Source organism: Grammomys surdaster, unplaced genomic scaffold (assembly GCF_004785775.1).
Source record: "Grammomys surdaster isolate TR1022 unplaced genomic scaffold, NIH_TR_1.0 125941, whole genome shotgun sequence".
NCBI lineage: Eukaryota > Metazoa > Chordata > Mammalia > Rodentia > Muridae > Grammomys > Grammomys surdaster.
The window spans coordinates 3,170,081-3,195,839 of record NW_021620763.1 but is presented as its reverse complement, the minus strand read 5'-3'; the positions used below and the strand labels follow the sequence as shown (position 1 = coordinate 3,195,839).

The following is a 25,759-nucleotide window of genomic DNA, read 5'->3' as shown; positions in this document are numbered from 1 at the left end:
TTACATGATATTGTTTACAGAACACAGGAGGTACTCTGAACACTACTAGAGGAGAAAGGTAAATACCAACAACCCAGCTACAAACCCTAATGATAACCTGTCTGCAAGATACACTGGTGCAATAGTGATATAAAGATTGTGGTAGTAACCAACCAATATTTAATTTGAACTAAAGCTTACTCCATGAGATAAAACCCATACTCAATTCTGTTTGGATAACCAAGAATCTGAGATTAAATAGACCAGGGGCCTATGGGAAAACCAAAAACTACTGTTCTGCTAAAGGAACATAGCAATACAATGACTCCAAATGGCACTCTACTATATTCAGATCTGTGCCTTGCTCAACCATTATCAGAGCAGCTTTTTTTTTCCTGCAGTAGATATGAACAAATATAGAGAGAGACTCAGAGACGACAATATGCAGAGAGGAACACACAGGCCCAACAGAAATGTCTCTTATCAAATCCCTCTCCTTAGGACAGAACTCTTTGGAAGAGGGGGGAAGAGAAAGCATAAGAACCAGAGGGGATGGAGTCAAGGCCTTCTAGACTCATCAGGATTGCAAACATATGAACTCACAGAGACTGTGGCAGCATGCACAGAGCCTGCATGGGTCTGGACCAGATGGGGTTCTAGAGCTGAAAGTGGACTCATGCCTCCACTGAGACTCTATTTCCAATTGATAGCCATTTGCAAATAAAACGTAAGTTTTCTCCAAGGGAGTGTCACTGGGAAAACAAACCACTCTTAAGGATAGGCCTCAGGCCCAGCCTAAATGGCCAGGAGAAAACAAACTCAATGGGATCTTTGGAGGTACTTTGTCTCATAATGGTACATCCGGAAATTCTTTGTTTTACCTTATAGGTCCTTTACATATATAGTATGGCTTCCAGTCTTGTGTTTTTATATTTATGTATGTTTCTCAACTGTGCATTTCTTGTATGTTTTTCTTTGGATCTTTTTCTTGCTTGGTTGCTTCGTCCTGTTCCAATTCGTTTGTTTTTGTTTTAATCTTATTGTATTTTATTATTATCCCTTAGATGCCAATTTTTTTATTGGATATTTTATTATTTATTTACAATACAGATGTCATCCCCTTTCCCCATTTCCTCTCCCTAGAATCCCCTATCCTATACCCCTGCAAGAGGTATGCCATGTTTTTACACCATTTTGATTACATGCAAGTATTAAGGTCAGGTCTAGGTTGAAAGGCTAGCAATAAAATATATGCAAATAGTCTAGGAACAAGCAAGACAATAAACATAACTAGTCAAAGAAAAAGCAAGGCAATAAACCCAATTCTGTGAACACTCCCATGATCACTGTTTCTAAAGGCTTATCAGAATGACCAAAGTATCTGAGCCTACTTCCCTGTCCTAGCCCACCAGTCTGTTTTCTAAAGGGAGACAGAATTGAGGTAGATCAAGATGAAAGGGGATGTGGGAAGGAACTGGGAGGGGTAGAGGGAGCAGATATCATAATCATAATATATTCTGTGAAAAAAATCTATTTCCGATAAAAAATACATAAAAATAAAACTGGAGGAATCTTTTAGTTCCTAAATTAATTAAAAGATCTACCATGTTTCCTATTAGTATTTTCAATTAGAAAAAGAAATATTATATATTATTTTAGAGAGCCTAAGAAATTCAGAATCAACATAAAAGGAAATATAATATATGAAGACAGGTGGGGAAATAGATTATCAAACAAAAAAGAACAATGGGGCTTGCAGGACAGCTTGTAAGTGCAGTGAATTTGAGCTTCAGAAGGAAATCAAAAGTCAGGAAAAATTACATTGGAAAACTTTTTTTCACATCTTAAAACAGCAAATATGAAGGGCAAAGTCAGGAGGAAAAAAATCAAGGGATACTCAATAAAAACTCAAATCATCAATTACAAACAATGGAGGCCAAACAAGAGAGAAACCACCCCTTCAAAGGGACGCAAACATAAACATAAACCTAGAATTTATATAAACTGAAAATATCTGTTGAACATTTATTTAAAGATCTCTAAAGCTGCGCCCGTGTGAGTGTGTGAGAGTGTAAATAACCGGAGAAGAAAAAACAGATTCCATTCCAAAGAGGAATGAGGGAAGGAAGAGCTTCAGAAATCAACAAGCTACATGTATGGACACCCAAAAGGCGTGCCACTGAGAGAGACTGGCAGTGTCCAGGTAAGAAGTCAAACAAGAGCTTCGGTTCTGCTGCATAGAGGTAAAGGAAAACACGAGCCACCTGGAGAGGTGAGCCAAACCAGACACAGCCAGTTCTTCCTAAAGACAAGCCCACAGCCCTCTCAACCCTAAACCCAGTTTCAAGTCTGGATGAGACAGTAATTCTTCCAAGGGATAGGTCAGCATGAATATGAATTCCATTTTGTATTTCATATGACCAAAGGGCAGTGTAGGATACCATCTTCAAAAATACTATTGTTTAAAAAAATCAATTTGACAGCTGGGCGGTGGTGGTGCACATCTTTAATCCCAGCACTTGGGAGGCAGTGACAGGCGGATTTCTGAGTTCGAGGCCAGCCTGGTCTACAGAGTGAGTTCCAGGACAGCCCGGGCTATAAGAGAAGCCCTGTCTGGAAAAACAAAAACAAAAAACAAACAACAAAAAAAAACAAAAACAAAAAAAAATCAATTTGACTTGCCATGGCCTCTGAATAAAGGGAAGGACCAGAGAGGCAGCTGCAGAAAGCAGGATTGCCAGACAATAACAAATCAAATGGTGCAGGTGGCTGGAACCTCAAGTCAGACAGGTAAATACATAAGCAAAGACAGTCCTACCAATGGTTGCTAGAAGCAGATCCCAACAATGGAAGATACCCTGTACTGGGATGGCATTGAGCCTGAGGCCAACAGTTAACTGTACCTCTACAGTCTGTACCTACTAGCCACAGTTGCAGACACTAGGTCAGGGGTAGACGAGATAGCCACAGCAACATCCCTTCCAGCAAGGTCATCTATACTCAGGAAGTCTTCAAAGTGCAATGGTACAATGATAGCTCCTCTGCCTGTACTTACTCAGTATTGTAGTTCTACACACTATTAGTGCACTTTAAGGCTATCCTGGTTAAAGTATTAGCCACCCAGATAGTACCCCCGTGGGAAATGCAATGGTGAAAGACTTTAACAGCCCACAGACTGAAATACTAAGTGTGACCAGGAGAGGGCGCTGTTACAAAGAGCAAAACCGAACAAGGTAAAAATCAGTCTGTTGGAAATAAAACACAAGTCCAAAACAATAAATCACAGGTATGTCGGTAGCACAGATGCTGAAATGGCACTCCCTCACTCCATGCATAAAGCCACATGGCAGAATATTTCCCAAATCTAGAAGGAAAAAAACATAATCCCTCAAAGGAATTGACTAAAGAACTTCTCCAGGATATTAACTCAAGATGTGAAAAATAGAGGCTGGAGATGGCTCACTGGTTAAAAGCACTAGCTGTTCTTCCAGAAGTCTTGAGTTCAATTCCCAGCAACCAAGTGGTGGCTCACAACCATATATAATGGAATCTGATGTCCTCTTCTGTCATGCAGGTACTCATGCAAACAGACCACTCATGGACACAAATCATATAATTATATAAATACATCTTTTAAAAAGATGATAAAACTACAAAACAAAGAAACATAATGGAAAATGGCTAATACATGTACAAAGGGCATTAGAGAATATGTATTTCATGATATCAGTTCTGCCAGTCTGTGAGCAAGTGGTGTCTTCCCACCTTCTGATGTCTTCTTCAGTTTTTTTCCCCCGAGTATTTTAAAGCTTAGATTGTAGATGTCTGTTACCTTCTTGTTTGGGCTTATTCTGGATTATTTCTGAAGGTATTATAGATGAGAATTTCCTAATTTTTAAATTAATTTATTATTGTTATATAGAAAAGCCACTACATTTTGTATGTTTATTTTGCATCCCGCTATTTGCCTAAAAGTATTTGTCAGTTATAAATATTGGTAGAAGCCGGACAGTGGTGGCGCACACCTTTAATCCCAGCACTTGGGAGGCAGAGGCAGGTGGATCTCTGAGTTCCATAGTTCGTCGTGGCTAGTCTGGTCTACAGAGTGAGTTCCAGGACAGCCAAAGCTACACAGAGAAACCCTGTCTCGAAAAACCAAAACCAAAAAAAAAAAAAGATAAATATTGGTAGAATCTTAAATTTAGGGTCACGTTGTACGTAAGCAGTATTATCTGACTTTTTCCTTTCCTATGTGTGCCTCCGTGGGTTATTTTTCCTGATGCATTGCTTATGACTTTGAGCAGTATATATTGAAGTTGGCACCTGTATCTTTCCAGATTTCAGAGGCAATGCTCCTGTTTTCCTGCCTTTACTATAGTGTATAGTATAGTCTTGTATATCACCTTTATTATGTTAAGATATGTTCCCCATAAAAGTCCCAAGTACATTCTATACAGAACTAGAAAACCAAACCCTAAAGTTTATACAAAAGCACTAAAATCCCTGAGTAGCTGAAGCGTTCTTAAAACAGAAAGAAAAATGCCTGCCAGAGATGATAAAAATCTGACCTTAAGTTCTATCACAAAGACTTAGTAACAAAACAGCATAATACTGGTACAAAAGCAGACGTGTAGACCAAAGGAACTGAGGACACAGAAACAAACAAACAAAGTATTTCATTCATTTCTAAGTAAAAATGTTTTTGAATGAAATTGATGACAAAGAATAATTATTTTAAGGCTTCATGCTCAACCTTGAACCTAGACATTATACTGAGCATCCTACGTCAAAACTGTGTGTTCCTGCATCCTTAGCACGGCATTCAAGAACAGACTGTCTTGACTTCTAGGCATGCTGTTTCTATCTTGCCTTAGAAGAACAGTAAATATTACATAAGAAGAAAAGGGGAAGGGAAATACTTTTAATACACTGCAACACTAAACAGAATTGGAGACAAGTTCTAGCAACTGGAATGAAGTTGAGGCAAGGGATCTGTCTCAAAGTAAAGGACGAAACTTAAAAATAAGAAAAGACTCGATGTTCTTCTAAACATACTAAGAGAAAAATAAATCTTGAAAGCATAGTAGAATAGGTAATTGAAAATCTCCATGAACAAAAATGTCAAAACTCAGTTAACAATTCAAATAAAATAGAGTTTACCTTTTCAGGTTTACCATTGCCCAGGGAATCCCAGTAGGTGTGTTAAAGGCAGGAAGGAGTTTCTCAGCCAACTGTACTGCTTTAGTCTTGAATATCTGAGACAAAAGTATAAATAATCATAAACTACAGCTAAGTATTGCTTATTGTCACCTCTTGCCATATGCATACCACAACATACAAGTTATATACAAGCTGTGTGGTAAGTGGTTACATGTCATACTGCAGAGTACACAGTAACTAGAGTGGATATCTGAGCACATACTGAGGAAGGTTTCCCAACATGCGATATCCTCAGTGGACACATAGTTATACAGAAAGGACATAGTTCTGGTTCTCATCTGTATTTTTACCTGTTCCGCTCCCCAAAACTCTAAGAGAAAGCTGGGAAAACGGATCATCAGCAAAAGCAATTGCCATGAAAGAATCAAGACTGGTGTTCAAACTGCCAAAAACCCTCATAAATTCTGGTGGGCACAGCGGTTCACACCTGAAGTCCAGAAACTAAAACTGAAGCCAGGATCCCCAAGCAAGCTACATAACAAGACCAGCCATATCAGCAAGCTCTGACTGGGTTTGACTGGAAGAACAATCCAGAATGACTCCAACATAAACCTCAGGCCTCCACATGTACTTGCACACACGTGCACCCCCTAGACCCACACATACACAAACACACATGAAAATTCCCACATGTGCATGCGTGTGCACATACACACACGCACACACACAAAGAAAAACAAAATCTAAGAGAAGACAACTAGGCTACAGGATCTTCATCAACATGTAAGCTTATTTCAAATATTTAACAACCAAAGGCTATTAATACAGTCTGGATAGACACCCCTGAGTTGCTGTAAATGTTTCTGTTTGATTTAGCACACACACACCCGGAGGTGTGTATTTCTGGTTACATAATATTAGAAAACAACATTTTTTTAAAAAAATTTAAGACATTACTGGGTATCTCAAAAACTTGAAGGAATCTAAAAAAGGAAAAGTATACAACATAATATGGTCTTTATTTCTGGTTTTTTTTTTTTTTTTGGTTTTTCAAGACATTCTCTTTTTTTGTTTGTTTGGGGTTTTTTGTTTTTGTTTTTTGTTTTTCGAGACAGGGTTTCTCTGTGTAGCCCTGGCTGTCCTGGAACTCACTCTGTAGACTAGGCTGGCCTCGAACTCAGAAATCTGCCTGCCTCTGCCTCCCAAGTGCTGGGATTAAAGGCGTATGCCACCACTGCAATGCCAGTACAATGTTAAACATGATTTCTCTTTATTTCTATTAATACATACCATCAAAATCACATTTGTTTTTGTTGAATTTGTTGCAAATAGCTCACTACTTTTCTTTTTTATTTTATTAATTAAAATGGAAAATTATGTTAACTATTTTATTTTGATATTAAATCAGTATTGCTTTCTGGATATAAACCCAACTTATACTTGAGACATTTTTTTCATATTCTTACTGGTTGAGCTTTACTAATTTTTTTTCAACATTTTTACTTATATATTCACACAGTTTACAAATCTATAATGTTCTTTTGGCTATCAGTGCCACTATGGCGTCAGAAGAGTGGGACAGTGTTCTCTGTACAGGACAGAGCACCTTCTTAGTTTCCAGGAGCTCCTGAATCAATCACTAACACCATCAAAACAAGTTCCTGAGTTTCTGAAAGAGAAGAGCCAAGTTATATAATCTGCCAAGGTACCTGCCTGCCCATCAACAGATGAATGGGTCAAGGATATGTGATTGTGTGTGTGTGTGTGCGCGCGCACACAACATATATATGATCAAAAATATATCATCTGCAGGGAAATGGAACTAGATCATCTTCATGTTAAGCCACACTCAGAAAAACAAATCTAGCCTGTTTTCATTCACATGTGGAATCAGTGCTCAAAACCATGAGATTAGGACTCTCTGGAAAAGGAAGGGGACTGTTACTGGGCAGGAGAGGACTATTAAGGTGGGCAGGAAACCTCTGGGAATGGGGACAAAAACATAGCAGAGTAAGTGTTAGTATGATCAAAGTACATTACATATGTGTACAGACATGGCATGATGAAAGCACTTATTTTGTACAATTAATAGATACTAATTAAAAATGGAGGAGGAGAAGGACAAGGAGGAGGTAAAAGGAGGAGGAGAAGGGGCGGAAGGAAGAGAAGACGAAAGGAGAAGGAAGAGGAGGGGGAGAAAGAAGGAAGAGGTGAAAAAAGAGGAGGAAGAGAAGTCATCAATTTTGACATATTTTTCAGAGAACATGTTCATTTTACCTAAAATCTTTGTTTGAAAACAATGGTGGGCACACTCCACTATGATGTTTTTAATGTCTTGTGTGTGGAGAGGGGAGGGAGTCTCTGCAAACATCAGGGTCAGCAGAGTAACAATCCTCATGAGGCAAGAAGAAAATCCCAATCAACACAGTTAGCTGTTGTTAGTTCACACTTCTAGAGAGTCGTACCTCAGACAGTTTACTGCAGACATATTTAAGTACAGTACAATTGGAAAAGAGTTTTCTGGTGTAATACAATTCCCCATACACAAGGAGGTATAATTACATAGAAACTCTTCTCAAAATACATGTCACTTCTTCCATGAAGATGGGTCTGGAGTTGGCTGTATGTGTTATCTTAAGGGCCTAGGCAAAGACCTGGTATAGTCTTGGTCATTCAAAGAGCACAGAGGTCATCTGGGCAATTAGCCACCACTGGTACTGGTTGTGGAAGCTTGGGGGAGGAACTCTATCTGTAGGTGACCATACAGATAGTGCAAAGGTCACCTAAACTATTAGTCAACTCTGCTCCTCCCTGTGGGAGCTCTTTGCAGCCTGGCCTTACAAATAGCACAGATCACCAGGCTACTGGAAAACAGGTTTCCCTTGAAAAGACAATGGGGCATGTTTAGCATTCCCGGTTTCCCCAGTGTTCTCTGTAAGCCCGAGAACCTTTGTGCTCCCAACAGTGTCTATAGTGTCTGCAATGAAAGCCTAACCATGGAGACAGCACTCATTCCTGATCTTGGTAAGCTATCTTCTATTACTTCCTTCTTAATATAGTTAGTTTAAACACTTTACTCAATTTTGTTCATACTTTCCAAGTACCACCTTTATAACATTTTCAATTTCCCCTGCAATTCTTTATTTGATGTGTATATTACCTGCAAGCATTTTTTCCAAAGCCTCAAGCCAAGCTAGACTGGGACTCACTATGCAGTCCAGCCTCCTAAAGAACTGGGATTACAGTGAACCACCACATAACAACAGCTATTTTCACTTTCTTATAATTTGACTGAAATTTTGTTGTCCCGCATATGCATATCACATGTACTTGAAAAGACTGTGTATTCTGTAGTTGTTGAATGAGTGTTCTATAAACATCAATTCACTTAACACAGCTGTTACTGTTGCTAAGGGCTTGTATACATCATTACTAATGGTCTGTCTGTCCTATCAATTTGCAAAAACTGTCAAAGGGTTTAACAGTCCTTGTGGAATTGTCTTTTTACTTCAAGAATTCAGAACTCTTAATTCTATCCATTTCTGTTTCATTCATTTGAAGCTCTATTATTAGGTGCCCAAAACGGAGTAAGTTATTGCTTTAATTTTGGGATTGTTGTGCCTCTCTGATGTATTCATCCTTTATCATGAAGCAACCTTCATCTCTGTTGGTAATTTTTATTGTAAAGTCTATTTCATTATTTCATAGCTGATATACATTAAACATTGTAATGGAACATTCTGAGGTTTTTTGCTTTAAATAAATACATCATTTTAAAGGTACTGGATGAAAAATAATCGCCATGGTTTCAATTATTTAAATTCCATGGTGTCATTTTGTCCCATTGGTGCTTTCAAACTTCTGTTTTAATCCCTGGTTTCTAGCTGTGTGACTATGATATGACTAAGTTTGCTTAGTCATAATGCCCTAGTTAGATTTTTCTGTCAACTTGACACGGCAGGGTCATTTGAGAAGTAGGAATGCTGAGAAAATGTCTCCATCAGACTAGCCTATAAGGAAGACTGTTGTAGATTTCTTGATTAATGACTAATATGAGAGGGCACAGCCTACTGTGGGTGATCCTAAGGTGTACAAGAAAGCAGGCTGAGCAAGCCATGGGTGACAAACCAGTAAACAAGTGTTCCTCCATGGCCTCTGCTTCAGTTTCTGCCTCTAGGTTCCTGCCTTGACTTCCCTTCACAACAGACTACCACTGTAAGATGAAAGAAACCTTTTCCTCCCCATGTTGTTTTGATCATGGTGTTTCATCATAGCAATATAAACCCTAACTAAGATACATGCTAAGGTAACATGTCTTCAATTTCAGGTCTGCTACCAAATACAGAAAAAATATGGCTACTGTTTTTCAACTATCTCTATCCAAAGTACACGTGTATCGAACATTATCTCAAACTTTTGAAGCATTTATCAGGGTTTTTTTGTCCTGATTTTATTATCTTTCTTCATGCTAAATAATATTGCTCTATCTTCAAGTCTAGTGATGCTACTTTCAAAGACAGCTATAAACAATATAAAGTTTTTTGGATACTATATTCCTCTTTTCTAGACTTTTAATGTTCTTTTTCATAGATTTACTTTTTACTAAAATTTTCATCTATGCAGTAACTTCAGGAATATTTACCATGTCATTGATCCTAGCTGTGAAAGATTCTATAAAACATCTATTGACTAATCTGAGTAACCCCAAGATAGGTCAATACTCATGTGTAAGTAGTGTTTTCCCTTGTTTCCTCATACATTAGTAATTGTGAACTGAAACCTAGTCACTGTAAACTGTACTCTGAGACTTTAAATATTGTTATATCCTCTGAGAAATGCTTGTCTTACATCTTCTGAGTATCTCTCCTTATAGCAGACAGCAGCTGGAAGAGGCATGCTCAAGATCAAGAGCAACATCTAGGAGGCTTGATGTTTGTTCAATACATGCTTACTTTTAGGACTTAGCTAATCAAGTAGAGTTGTGTACAGCATCTGGGGTTTTCCTCCAGAGCACTCTCTTGTCATAAATTTTACCCCTAAATTTCTACCTGTTACAAATAGCTATAAACTCTGTCTTTTCAATCAAATCAGTAACCACAAACATAATCAACTGTAAACTAGTATTACCACTGAAACTTTCAAGCACACGTGACAAGACTGTGTACAAATGCATATGTGATCTAACACACTGAAGAGGAAAACAATGAATATATTTAAAGATATTTATGTCAGTGTACTATTTAGTTTTGTCAAAAAAAAGCCAAGGTCATCTTGGAAAAGGGAACCTCAGTTGAGAAAATACCTCCATCAGACTGTCTGGTAGCTAAGTCTGTGGGACATTTTCTTAATTAATGATTGGTGTGGGAGGGCCTCGCTCATGCAGGGTCATGCAATCCCTGGGCAAGCAGGCCTGAGTTATATACAAAGCTAGCTGAGCAACCTAGAAGGAACAGCCAGTACTCCTCCACAGCCTCTGCTTCAGATCCTGCCTCCAGGTTCCTGCCTTGAGCTCCTGCTCTAACTTCCCCTCTTAATGGACTAGAAGCAGTAAGGTGAGGTAGACCCTCTCCTCTCCTTTGTGGAGAGTACTTGTTGCTTATCACAACAACAGAAGATAAACTACGTCAGTCAGCAAAGTTTAGTGGAATATTTTACCCAATTACTAGGACATTTGTAGACAACAAAGAAGTCAGAATTTCAATAGAAATTGTAGTAATTTCTGGAGCAAGATCACTTTTTCCAAAATAACTTGACATTTAAACCAGAAAACATTAATACTTAACATTTCTTTTTCTTTATTCATGACTTTATTTAACAGTACTTTAGGTTTAAAAGCTATTCATTTGTCCAAGAGAATGCCCCTAAACAGACTCAGTATATTTATGTTTCAGTAAAGACAGATTTTACTGCTGTTACTTCTTTTGTTTTTATTATCTATCTACCTAACAATTTCTCTATTTTATCTGACAGGTTCCAGGTAGCATTTTCCATACAAGTTATGCTTTCTTAGCTAAGAAGGCACTCTGATACTATTTTAAAAAATAAAGAGAGACAACCTTGTTAAGGAAATGCCATATATCTGTATCAAGTAAGCATAATAAATCATCAAAAGTTCTTAAATTGTGAATATTTAATAGAAAGCCTTTTCTGAGAAAAATAACACATCACATTTATGATAATAACAAATCAGCAGAAAAGAGTAACACTGTTAGGACAGCATGTAACTCTCATATATCTCCCTATACCAGAAAATGGGATGCATGTAAAATATTTCTTATTCTAGTTATATCTCTAATACAACAAAAGCACTCTGTTACATTATAAATTATAGTTAACTTTAGTTCGTATGAAAGGAGCCTACTTACTACTTATTCAGCATCAGATAATGCCAAATTCAAATTATTTTTCTATGATGCATTTATTTTTAGCACATCACAGACACAGATTCAATGTTGGAGCCACAGAAATGAGTCTGGTGAGGACTTTCAAATCAAAATAATCACTAAGTCTACTAAGAAAGTCAGGGGGAAAAAATGCATGTCCTTACCCCTGAGTGGATATATCTTAAGAATGTGTGTTATTTATTTTAAACTAAGTAAAATTCTTCACTACCCTCACAAACTTTTAGCTAATGTTACCAAGTTGATTGTAGTAAGACACACCTAGAAAATGTCAGACACAACACAGCTGTGAAGTGCTTCCAGAGACATGGGAAAGGCCTGGTCTAATAAGTGGACTTCAAATGCTAGTGCACTTGTGGTGAAGGGTAGAAAGTCACCCTAGAAGAAGAAAGGAGGTCACGGGGCACATGTTCTTGAGTGCCCTACTTTAACCTGGCTTAGTCCTGCATTCCTCTCATGGCTTCCTTTTCTACACTGTTAAGCCCTTCCTGCTAAGATGGTCTAAAACCTCCAAAAGCATTAACAAAAGAAAACCTGAGTTCTACCTCTCCACAGAGGCAGCATCTGTGTCCTGAAGCACTACACAGGTACTTGCCCACAACCAAATCGGCCCACTCTCAAGCCAACTTTTATACATGAAGAAACTTAAGGTATGAAAGGTAAAAAGAAGCTTCATATAAATACCATTGGTAGGGGGGTGGGGAAAGCATGCAAGTTAAGAAATTAAAACTCCGAATTCCAATCTGCATGTGTTCCCTCCACTTGTTTCTTCTTTAAAGTTTGAGGCTTATAATTATACAAAGGTAGAAATATATGATAGCAACACATATTTTCTTAACTATTTGGTTTTATCCATTACATCAGCAACCAAAATTTCAACGTTTTGCTTCAACTTTTCTGCAGAGAGTCTAGTATGGAAGAGTTAAGGCTGAAGCTTCCCTCTCCTAAATTTTCTCAAATTTATTTTGGTTCTTATTACTGGTATGAAAATTAATCAAGTACATCAAACACTCACACATAAAACAGTACTTCCAGATAAATAACAACCTCTAACTTGGAAAAAAAAATCTAAACTCAAAGTCTTAAAACATTCCTATGTTCTTCCTCTCATTGGCACTTCCATCTGTAGAGCATTTTCCTGGTTCCTGACTGATGTAGGGGTGACTGACGACCTCTATGGGTGGTGTAGTCCTGGGTGATGGAAGAAAGGATAACCAAACCATGGAAAGAAAGCCAGTAAGCAGTGTTCCCCCATGGTCTCTGCTTCAACTCTGCTTTAAGTTTCTGCCCTGACCTCTCTGTAAGTGTCCTATGAACTAAAAACTGAAACAAGCCCTTTCCTTCTCATCTTGCTTTTAGACATGTTTATCACGCAATAGAAAGCTAACTAGAATAGCAGGGACACCATGGTTCATATTATTGTAATGGGGCATAAATGTCACTATGTCTTTGTTCAAACCCACAGAATGTACCACACTGTTTGAGTCATATTGTGAACTGCTTACTACATAAAGATTTGACAGTGTGCATTCATTAGCGTAATAAATAAATCCCCATGGTGGAAGATAGCAGTAAGGGAGAAGGCTGGGGCCAGAGACACACAGAGAGAATGAGAATCTTTATAACGTCCTCTCAACTTCGCTTTAAAGTACTCTGAAACTACTCTTTAAAAAAAAAATCTTATTTAAAAAAAATAAAAAATAAACAAACCAATGGCTGGGAAAAAAATGAATAAGTAGCTGAAGAGAGCCAATGAAATACCAAGGGGGAAAGAAGCAAAAGCAGGATAAAATATGTTTAAAAACAGTAACTAAAAAGTTTCTCAAAGTGGTTAAAGATATATCTGAGACTCAACGAGCATCAAGTAAGATAAAGAAGTCCTACCCTACCCCCAAGAGAAAAGTAAAACCACTCATTTCTTCATACAAAACAAAACATGAACAAAAAATCTTAATGGTAGCCAAAGAGAAAAACATTGCACATAGAAGGATAAAGGCGAAAGCAGATTTCTTACCATAATCCATCCTTCACAAGATGAGTTAGTGCTAGCTTCAAAGTGCTAATCCAGTGGTCCTCAACCTTCCTAATGTTGCCACCCTTTAATATAGCTCCTCATGTAGCAGCACCTCACCCCTAACCATAACATTATCTTCATTACTACTTCCTAACTGTAACTTTGCTATTGCTATGAACTGTAACATAAATATCTGATATGTGCCCCTGTGAAGTGGTTATTTGGCTCCCAAAGAGGTTATGGCCCACAGGTTGAGAATCACTGGGCTAAAAGGAACTCTGTCAAATTATATTTTATGCTCAAAGAAAACCTTTTAAAAATAAGGACAAAATAAAGACTGAGACTAACAAAAACAGAAGGAGCTCACAGGAAGCAGATCAACTTTCAAAATGCTACAGAAGCTCATTACCCGAAGTGATAAAGTACAGAGCCTGGGAACAAAAATGAAGACTAACAAAAATCACCGTAATTAAGATCAATAAAAAGTGCCTTCCCCTTTACACTGAATAGCTCTACAATGAAGTTGACATCAAAAGTTAAAATTCTAACAACATATAATGGATTTTTATCATAAAACTGAAACATATAACAAAAGAATTTGAGAGATTAGCATTACAAGGTTCTCACATACAAGTGAAGTTAGGTCTGCTGACTGAAAATCGAGCAGAAGAGATTAAACAGTTTTATATAAAAGAACAATGAACCACTATTTTCAAAAACCACCAACAGAATCCCTTAAGCTTTGCTAGATGACTGCATACACCTACAGTACAGTTACTCAGAAGGTAAAGGCAAAAGATCAAAGTTTTAGTGACCTCAGCAACTTTGTGAGACTTGTCTCAAAATCTGTAAAGGGGCTGGTGTATGAATCTGCAGAGACAGCTCAGCAGTCAAGAGTACTTGTTCCCAGCAGAGGACCTGGGTTCCATTCCCATCACCCACATGATGATTTACAATCATAGTAACTCCAGTTCCAGAAGATCTAAAACCATCTTCTGACCTCCTTGGTACCAGGCATGCAAGTACATGATCCACATACATGCATACATGCATGCAAAACACACAAATAAATTTAAAGGGGGTGAGAGGGCTGGTGTATAGCTCATAACTAAATTCTCTCATACAATGTGTCATGGGTATAGTCTCTAATACATTAAACAATATACATACAATACAAACGGTAAGTCAATTATAGAGATTAAAATATCACAGATGTATTTTAAAAGTAGGCATATTTTTAAATTATTTTAAAAATATATTTTAAAAAGAAATTACAAACCAGATGAGAAAAACAGGAAATCCTAACAGTTGTATAAAAACGGCAGTGAGGGCTTCAGAGATGGAACATATTGTTCTTCTAGAGACTCCTGTTCAGTTCTCATGTTGGGCAACTCATGCTAGGACTCCAGCTCCAGGGAATCCAACACACAGATACTCTTTTTTTTTTAAAAGATTTATTTATTTATTTTATGTACATGAGTACACTGTACACACAGACACTCTTTAAATCTAAAACAACAAGGCACTATGAGTATCTATTTCCCTGTGTCTAGAAGCTCCCATGAAAACAAGTTGATGCTTCTGGCTAATCTGTACTCTCTCTTCATCTTATTGGGTCAAATGCTAAAGAAAAATGTAGCTAAGCAAGCTCTGCTACAAACACATAGGGGCTCCTCTTGGCTGTACACAAAAGTATAAATGAAAGGATGGTCATGGAGAAAATCCCACAAGCAGTATAAGAGGGGTGGCCCTAGGCTACAGAATCTTGGCTACTGTGATCAATCAGCTAAGGATCACAAAAGTAGTCACTGCTTTGGTGAAAACCTCCCTTTCCTAGCTATTAACTCGCTCTCGAAAAAAAAAAAAAAAAATCCAGTTCCTCACTGACACTCAGACAGGTCCTTGGAGCTGTGGGCACCCTCCCCACACCCATACACTCCATGGTTTCCAGTCTGTATTTCTCAGGCCCTCAGAGAAACACTGGCATGGAGTACCAGACTTGGTCTCTTCCTCTTGGACTAGCTCATATGCCCACACTATAGTCTTCCTACAGTTTTCTCGATGTCCTTACTCTTTGCTGACAAAGGTTTGAGCAGGAAGAATAGAAAGTGCTCTGTTCTTTCTTCCTTTTGCCTCTGCCTGGTCTTCACCCCAAGGCCCATGTGTCCAGCAGAGGGAGAGGAAGAAACTCTTTCTATAGAGTAAATAAGAGTGAGTAAAGTGAAATTTCTGGTTTCTTTGGAGACTCAAGTTATAATGACAGGCAGGTGAAAGGGACAATACATTAAATAATTAATATAATATAATAAATTACATAATAGATTATATTAATTATAATATGTCTGCCATAGAATAAAGGCAGACAGGTGAAAGGGTGTTTTGCTAAAGCAGACACATGAAAGAATGTTTTGCTTAAGCAGACACATGTGAAAAGATGTTTTGCTATAGCGAACACGGAAAAGGACTCATGATGTTTAGAAAGAATATAAATATGACCCCACAGACAGTGGGAGATCAAGCATTGGTTTGGTTTGCCTTGCTCACCTCACTCTTCTTTGCTGATGACATGCACATATTGGTTCTCCTTACACTGTGTTGCTGAGCTTTTGCCTGTGGTGACTTACTTCATAGAGAGAAACTCGCCAAAGAACTTCTCCTGAGGTTCCTGTGGCTTGTCACTAGCTGCAGACTCAGGTGAGTTCTTCTGGATTGAACTGCCCTTGCTGATTCGTGTGTGGTGTCTGCTGAGTGGGCTGGACTGGAGCTGCTGAATGTTTGGTGTTTGCTAGTGGACTGAACTGAGAACAACGAAGACTGGAATCGCCCCAAAGAACTATTTCTAAACAGGTCCACTTCCCCATATCCTAAGAACCTTTTGTTCCCACTGCTTCTGCTGGGTGATGGGCTAGAGGGGAGGTTGAAACCTTGTTAAAGTGGGTTGTGAAAAATAAAGGCCTACAGGTGGGTAGCTAGATCAGTCTCAACTGTAGCCTCACTTACTGTCCTCAGCATTTCCTGATTCATTCTTTCTGCCCTGTCCTTCACCTTGAAACAGACTGGGAACAGTTCCAAAGGAGAAGGACAGAGTAGAAGAAACAGCGATTTAAATTTTATTAACTAAACCTTACAGAACTCTATTTTAGTCCCGGCTTCATTTTATACCATGACCTTGCCACAGAGCTTCAAAAGTAGTCTGAGCATGGTCAGTATGGTTGTATGGATCTCTTGGTCTGCTAGCCTAGCTTCCCCTCTGACTGCCAGAGGGACAATTACTCAGTGTTTTCCCTCTGTGCCCTGGAGCAAAGCTGGGCTCTGGATCTAGACTTCTATTTTAATCTTGCAAAGAGGTTTTTACTCAGAACTAGAAAAAGGTGGAGCTTATAGCTCACACTCTTAGTTCCCCTAAGATCCCCAGAATTTTTCAGTATTCTGGACTGAGTGTGTAAGTTTTGCTGCTCAACCCTATTCTCTGTTTAAACCTACATCCAACAAGGAAGTCTGGGCTTTCCTCCTTCCCAGGCCAAGAGCTGGCCTTCTTCAGAAAGCTTTTGGGAGCTAGATTTTCCCCCACTCTTGGGCCTCACATTCCTTCTTGATCCAAAACTTCATCCTCACAGCAGTGTTTAAAGCAACCTCCCTAAGCTGCTCTACTCACTAACTGTCAATTTCCCAGTGATAAAATGAGACCAACCCCTGGGCACATCTGAAAGGGCATCACTGTGTAAGGATGGACATAGACTCATACACTGCTCTGTGCAAAGACAAAACACATTTTATTTTTGAACCATGTTATAGCTACCAAATAATTTGAATTTATTGTTATAAAATGTGACAGTAGGAGGAATTAAAGCTTAAGTTACCTCACATGGAAATTCTACCTTTTAAGGAAAAGAATCAAATCTATACAAATCTTAACAGAAAAAAAAGAGAGTGCCAATTCATTTTAAGAAGCCAGCATTACTTATGCAAAATATACAAACTGACAGACAAAATATCAAAAGATGAGGGCTGGAGAGATGGCTCAGGTTTGTACAAGTATGAGGGTTGGAATTTGGATTCTCAGAACCTAATAAAAAAGCAGAGTAGGTATGACAACCTACCTATATAATACCAATGTGTATACAGGATTTCCTGGGGCAAGCTGGCTCACTAAACTAGTCAAATCTACAACTTCTGAGCTCAAGCGAGAACAAGCAAGACAATACTCAACACTAACTTCAGGCTTCCACATGTATACAGAGAACAAAAATGTATGCCACTAGGGTGATTACCTGACTCCAATCCTCAGGACCCACAGGGTAGAAGGAAAGAACAGACCTCCTCCAAGCTGTTCTCTAACCGCTACACATGCATACACATGCACACCCATCAATCAATCAAAAAACGTAAATGTGGTTTAAAAACTAAAAAATACAATCATCTTACTACATGCCAAAATAATTTGGTATCAAAACATCTACTCCTAATGGGGAAAGTCCAGCAAATTAGGACTGTGAGAGAGTATCGTCAAGATGATAAAGGGTATTTACCAAAATAATAGTAGTAATAGTAGTAATAATAATAAAGCTAACATTATGTTAATAGTATAAACTAGCCGGGCAGTGGTGGCGCAGCCTTTAATCCCAGCACTTGGGAGGCAGAGGCAGGCGGATTTCTGAGTTCGAGGCCAGCCTGGTCTACAGAGTGAGCTCCAGGACAGCCAGGGCTATACAGAGAAACCCTGTCTCGAAAAACAAAATAAATAAATAAATAAATAAATAAATAAATAATAGTATAAACTAAATGATTTCTCCCTAAGATCAAGAGCCAGGCAAGGATACCTACTCTGACAATTGCTACTAAACGTTATAAAAAGACATCTTAGGAATGCATTAAGGTGAGAAAAATACTCTTCTCTACAGAGAAAAATAAGTCAACTCTTTTTACTAATAATATTATTCTTCACAAAGAACACCCCTAAGAATCTATTCTATTTAGAGCTACCAGAATTAGTGAAGCTTAAAAAAAAATCTAGACCAGACCCCCACACATGTCCTATGACCTCCATATACATAAAGTTAAATTTAATAAATTTAATGTGTAATCATAAAAATGTTTTATAAGAAATAACAATAGATAAAACCCTTTAAAAAAAAATAAGTTAAATAGGGGCTGGACAGATGGTTAAGAGCACTGGCTTCTCTTACAGAGGACCTGGGTTCAATTCCCAGCATCCACATGGAAATTCATAACAGTCTGTCTTTGCCCAGATCCAGGGGATCCAATGCCCTTTTCTGGCCTCCGCAGGTACCAAGCAGGTACATGGTGTACAGAAACACATGCAGATGTAATACTCCTACACATAAGTATTTTTTTCAAAAACCTAAATAAAATTTTAAAAGGGAAAAAAAAGTTCATAAATCAAAAGAGCCAAAACTATTAATCTGTCAACTCTCTAAGCTTATAAAACCCAACCAAAACTTTAATTTTGTAAAAACCAGTAAGTAAATTCTAAAATTTATATTAAAAGAAAATCTTTAGTTCAGTTGTAGTCAAATTACAAAAACGTTTCCTTTTACATTATTCATAACTCTCTGATCAAACAAACAAACAAAGCATTATTTGACTCTACTCACTTCCTCTCCAGACAGGTAATATGCAGCAAGGAGCCCTCCAATAAAACGAATGTTAACTTCAAACACAGACACTTCTGAATTCTGTGGAGACAAAATAAAAATAGACACATACATATAATACTTTACAGTTTTCCAAGTTTTATTTTTTAGTAGTTCACTTGGTTCTCAGACAGAATGTGTCTTGCTTTAATATTCTGCACTTTTATTTCTCATGTTGCAAATCCTGACCTGAATTTGTTAGTTCACAGAAGTTCCTCTATTGCTATCACCAAAGGGTCCTAACTGTCAAAATCAATGGACCATTCGATGTACCCTACACAATGCTGTGAAGTTATTCCAGTATTCACTACCACTGACTATTGTTGGTCCCTTGTGAAGGCCTCAACTCCCTGAATAATGAATCTCAAATCCAAAAAAAAAAAAAAAACTCCTAATGATTCTACTACGTTTATTTTAATTATTATAGCATAAACTCTATTTCTATCTCTTTTCATGATTTTTTAGTACTTTGCTAGTACCTAATAACCTAATAATTACTAAAGGAGATGCCAAACACCAGTAGAATTATGGTTAGTAAACTAATACTATTGGAAACCAATGTTGATATACACAGTACATATACATCAAAATGAAGAATGGATATATAGAAATTTTAAAAGTAAAATAAATACAGAAGTAGAAAATGTGACAACAGGCAAACTTAAGAAAGAAGATAATGTGGAAGAATAAAATCAAAATTTTTATAATCAATTATGAATTTGAAGTTTCACTAAAATGCAAATTATCTACAAAAAAGATCATAAACAAAACTAAAAGGCAAACAAACTTAAGCAAATTTATCACAAATATTTACATATATAATACACAAACTATTCTGTATAATTTCAAGGTGGAAGGAGAGAACAGCCTCTCACAAGCTGTCTGGCAATCTCCATTCTATTATTTTATCACACTGCAGTATGCACACATACATAAATATAGTAAAAAGTTTTTTTATAATAAACACCAATAGATAAAACCCTTTAAAAAGAACAGAAGCTGGAGAGTTAGTTAGTGGCTAAGAACACTGACTGCTCTTCCAAAGGACCTGAGTTCAATTCTCAGCACCCATGTCAACTTACAACTGTCTATAAGTCTAGGCCCAGAGGTCTGATACCCTGGGGAATAGATAAAACATGTTAAATAGAGAGTCTAAATGCTTATACTTAGGCTTAGACACTAGGACATTTCTAGGACAAGGGAGTGGCTCAGTACAGAAAACATCTTCCGTGAAAGCATGTGGACTGGAGTTCCAATCTCTAACATTTCTATAAATGACAAACAGGTCTGGCAGTCTTCCACATAATTCCAGCAAATAGGCAGAGATGGGAGAGAGGGGATCCCCAGAGAAAGCTTGCTAGGCAGACTAGCCAAACAGGTAAACTGTGGGTTCAAGTGAAGAGACCTTGACTCGATATATACAGTGGAGAGCAATCAGCACACAGGGAAGACTTTACTAACATTAAGCACTGGCCTCCACATGTCCATGCAGCACTACCGTAGACATCCAGGTACCCAGGTGGTCACACTGGCTGCAACATTATGCATGAGGTCAAAAGATTCCTGGAGATTTGTAGAGGTGAGGCCCGTTCCCTCCTACACAACAGAAGTCAGGCTGCCTGCCTTACAGTCACACAGCTTCCCTGGGCTAGTTCTCAGAAATGTCACATTAATAAGGAATTCTTCAATAGTCAGAAATAATAAATAAATAAATAAATGATAGTTGTATTCTATTATTCTATCACTACTATTATGTTATAAACTAAGCATTATGATATAAAGCAGTTTATTAGTTTGTTAGACTTTAGTTATTGCTTCTCCCCTGGCTATTATGTCCTTAATCTGGCTAAGACACTACCTTAAATAATTGCAAGAAATATGAAGATAGTGAGAAAAAATGAGTATATACATAAAAGTAGCAAAACAAATGATAATCCCAAAAGAAGAATGAGGACTTAGCACGGGTTCAACAAACTGCTAAGACCATGCTCACAGCACCACAACTGTTATGTTCACCCATGAGGTCTGCTTTAACAAGACAGCATTCACCATATGCAGCTGATAACTATGGAAATTTATTCCTCACCTTCTGGAATCTGGAAAGCCCAGGACCAACAGCACCTGCAGATTCTGTGACTGGTAAGCGCCACTTAACTGATTCACAATAGTACTTATGTGACTTCTCATGTATGAGGCAAAGTAGTTCCCTGAGAACTACATTATAAGGAACTAATTATATCCATAATAGCTCTGCCCTGATGAACTGATCACTTCCCAAAGATCCTTTCTAGTTCCATGAGTGAGTAGTATGAATTTAGGAGGACACAAATATCCAGGTACGAACATTAAACTGACATTTATAGTTAACTAAGGGATTAGATAAACTGCCAAAGTATACACACCACACTGAAATCAAGGTTTTCTTCAATCCATCTCTGCCCATCCATGAATTCATCATGAAGCCCCATGATATAAAGGGTATCCAAAGCATCCACGATGGTGGCACCCATCTGTGAGCTTCCTATATTTAGGAGGAAGAAACAGCTGTTGTTAAAAACATCCCCTTCAGGGACTGCAACCTCATAGGAAGAATAACAATATCAACTAACAGGACCCCTCAGAGCCCCCAGGGACTAAGCCACCAACCGAAGAGTAATAGGTGGGTCCACGGCTCCCGCTGCATATGTACAGAGGATGGCCTTATCTGGCATCAATGGAAAGAGAGGCGCTTGGTCCTGTGGAGGCTTGATGCCCCAGAGAAAGGGGATGCTAAAAAGGTGAGGCAGGAGTGGATGGGTGGGGTACTAAACTCTTAGGGGCAAAGGGGAGGAGGGAATTGGATGGGAGGTTGCAGAGAGGAGACTGGGAAGGGTTCAACATTTGAAATGTAAATAAATAAAATAATCAATTTAAAAATTCTGGAAAAAAATCCTCTTCATATAAGTTCTATTTTAATTTTGAATATATTAAGAGTAAATCAAAGATTACTTTTACATAATGTCACTGCTCACTTTTCTATTAGACTAGGTGATAGAGACAGTTTGATAGAGTTTATAAAAGGTAAGACTTGGGGAGCAGATAGAAGAATAGATGAAAATTAACAGTACAGTCTCCGTGCTTTTCTGCCTTCGTCAGAATATGAGCATATACTTAATGTAAGTATGAAAAATGTAAGGGGAGGGTAATGATTCAAGAAAAGGGGACACTCAAAATGACAGGGTAAGTCATAATATAAGTCATGCCTTTCTGGTTCAAATTCATAGAAGGGGGGATATATATGTATAATACATTTATAAAACTCATAAATAAAATAAATCTTTTAAAAATTCAGAAGACTAAATATTATAATAAATTTTATTACTCTCTTTTTTTTCGTGTGGTGTGTGGTGTGGTGGGGTGGGGTAGTGTGATGTGTGGTGTGGTGTGGTGTGGTGGGATGTGGTGTGATGTGTGGTGTGATGTGTGGTGTGGTGTATGAGGTGGGGTGGGGTAGTGTGGTATGGGGTGATATGTGGGGTGGTGGGTTGTGGTGTGGGTTGCGGGGTGGGGTGTATGGGGTGGGGTGGGGTGGGGTGAAGTGAGTTGGTGTGGGGTGGGGTGGTATGGGGTGATATGTTGTGGAGTGAGTTGTAGGGTGGGGTGTGTTGTGTGGTATATGGTGTGGGGTGGTGTGGAGTGTGATGTGGGGTCATGTGGGATGGTGTGTGGGGTGCTGTGTGGTATGTAGTGTGGGGTAAGGTGGGGTATGGTGTGGGGTGGGGTGTGGTGGGGTGGGGTGTGGTGTGGTTTGTCAAGACAGAGTTTCTCTTTGTAGTCCTGAAACTCATTTTATAGACCAGGCTAGCCTCAAACTCAGAGATCCACCTGCCTCTGCCTTTCAAGTGCTGAGATTAAAAGCATGCACCACCATACCCAACTATGTTAATACTCTTTAATAAGGAAGGAAGGGAGGGAGGGAGGGAGGGAGGGAGGGAGGGAAAACAGGTAGAAGAAAAAGAAATGATGAAGCAAAATATGCATTGAGAAAACTCAAAATACAAGATGCCACCACCTCTAACAGACAATCCTAATCTTTAGAGTTTCAGAAAGCAGATAAAAAGGAGTTAACTGAATGATGCAAACCCAATGTGTACTTAGATAGGCACTGCACACAGGACAAGAAAACAGGACAACTTACTGGTTTTTTTTTTCTTTCTTTCTTTCTCTCTCTCTCTCTCTCTCTCTCTCTCTCTCTCTCTCTCTCTCTCTCTCTCTCTCGGGAATGTGGGTAAAACTAATTTTCCCCCTCAATGGCTTAAAGCTATATACTTGTGATACATAAATATACTTAAAGATATATAAATACCTTTGATCTTTGTCCTTAAGTTACATACCTTTTTGTTCAAATGTTCCTAATAATTCTTTCGCCTCATCAATAATCTATCTTTCTGTTAATTAAACAAGCATACAACATCCTGATAACATTACTTGGTTTTCTCCAAACTCAGTTCATGTCAGTATCATCCAAAATATCCATGTTGAATTATTACACATAAAATTTTCATTTACTTTTCTTGATTCTCAGCTTTTTTACTAAGAGAAAAGCTTTACTGGGGCATTTTACCACTCATGTATTTGTTTGAATCTATCTAACAGATAAGTGTCAGTGTGCTCTTCACACTTTACTGCAGCAGCTAGGCTCCCGCCTGGTTGGTTATTAGTCATTTCCTCGGCTACATTGCATACTACATAATACACTGCTCCACACCATCCAAGTTACTTACACAGGTTAGGCCTGTACCAGAAATGAAGAGCTAAGGAACATATGAGTAAAAATGAAACTACTGGTCATTGCTACCATTGTTTGGCTAGATAACATAAGATTTCATCTGGAGAAAAATAGAAAATACCTGCAATTACCTATGGGTAAAGAAACAGAAAATGACAATACAGATGTGTAACACAGCCAGGCCTGGTGACACATGTTTTAATCCCACCCAGCACTTAAGAGGCAGAGGCAGGGGGATCTCTGAGTTTGAGGGACAGCTTGATCTATAGAGCAAGTTCTACAACAGCCAGGGCTACACAGGAAAATCCTGCCTCAAAAGGGTGGAGAGGAGTGTTATCTATCAGAATGTCAAAGGTTCTGAAAAAATACTACCTTTAAATTTTTACTATTTAATGTGAATAAGCGAAAGAGGCATGAACACTACTGAGAAGGAAAAGGACCCACAAGCATGAACAACAGAGTTGGATTACCAAAGCTAAAGGCAGGAATACATTAGAAACAAAGAAAAGTGTTAAAAGAACTAATTTGAGGGATGGTTCTATAAAAAGAATCATATAATAGATCTATTCCTAACCTAGTTTTTCAGAAGGAAGGAAACAAAAAATCAAAATAGGAAATGAAAAAGCAACAAGATTAAATTCTAAAAGTCTTACTTTATTTTCACAATAAATTTCAAAATCTTAGATTAGTAAGACAATGATCTAATTAAATGTATGAGCAAATATTCAAAGAGCCACTCACTATAAAATTACCACTACTTCAATGCTAAGCCCAACAGTTCTACTCTATACAAATGTCAATAAAACAAGGAAACAAAGCAATGCATAAATATTATGCACTACTGACGGAAAATGAATTCACTAATAAAAATAAAACTACCATCTGATCTCACTAGTGTCACAAAAATAGCCAGGCTCAAATGGCAGGCTACATATTGAAATTATGGGACTGTTCAGATTTTAGATATTTAAATCAATATATGGATTATAGATTCAAGTATATTTTAATTGAATGAAAATATAACATAAAAATATCAAAAGTTAAATTTAGCAGTTAGCAGAAAATGTATAGCACTTAATACTAACATTAGAGAGACTTCAAATCAATTAAACAAGGTTGTACTTTGGGGACAGGGCAAGAGTACTTAAATGTAGTCAATGCCCTAAGCTCCATACCCAGTGTGAGTATGCCTGCATGTACATATGTATGTAAATGCAAACAAACACACACATGGGGGAGGGAGAGAGAACTTATCAAAGTTGAAACAGTTAAAGGGAATAGTCCTTATAATTAGAAAAACTAACATTTTAAAATCCTTTTTAAAAACATCTCTGGGTTTTACAGTTTCACTGGAAAATTATATGAAGCATCCAGAAAAAAATAAAATGAATCTTCAACACTGTCTTCCAGAAAAACGAAGTATTTCACCACTAATATTGAAAACAGCAACAGCCTGCTGCCAAACCAAAGCAAAAACATAGTTCAAGAAAAATATATAGCTGGGTGTTGTGGGTGCATACTTGTTTTCTTTTTTAAATAAGTATTTATTATTTATTTTATGTATGTGAGTACACTGTATCTGTCTTCAGACACACCAAGACAGGGCATCAGATCCCATTACAAATAGTTGTGAGCTACCATGTGGTTGCTGGGAATTGAACTGAAGACCTCTGGAAGAGCAGCCAGTGCTCTTAACTGTTCAGCCATCTTTCCAGCCCCTGTGTTATACACCTTTAAATCCCAGCACGCAGGAGCTGAAGCCTAATACCCAGGTATATTGTAA

At 37.9% G+C, this 25,759-nt stretch overlaps 1 protein-coding gene across 1 annotated transcript in view; it reads right to left on the bottom strand.

Annotated features, from left to right (window-relative positions):
- The window catches only part of Man1a2 (mannosidase alpha class 1A member 2), a 132,018-nt gene that overhangs the window by 67,794 nt on the left and 38,465 nt on the right, over positions 1-25,759 (bottom strand). Inside the window, exons 4-6 of the mRNA XM_028752999.1 lie at positions 21,611-21,729; positions 19,170-19,250; positions 5,140-5,234 (exon numbers count right to left, since the gene is read on the bottom strand). Coding sequence (XP_028608832.1) covers positions 5,140-5,234; positions 19,170-19,250; positions 21,611-21,729 — 295 coding nt within the window. The remainder of the gene's footprint in view (positions 1-5,139; positions 5,235-19,169; positions 19,251-21,610; positions 21,730-25,759) is intronic.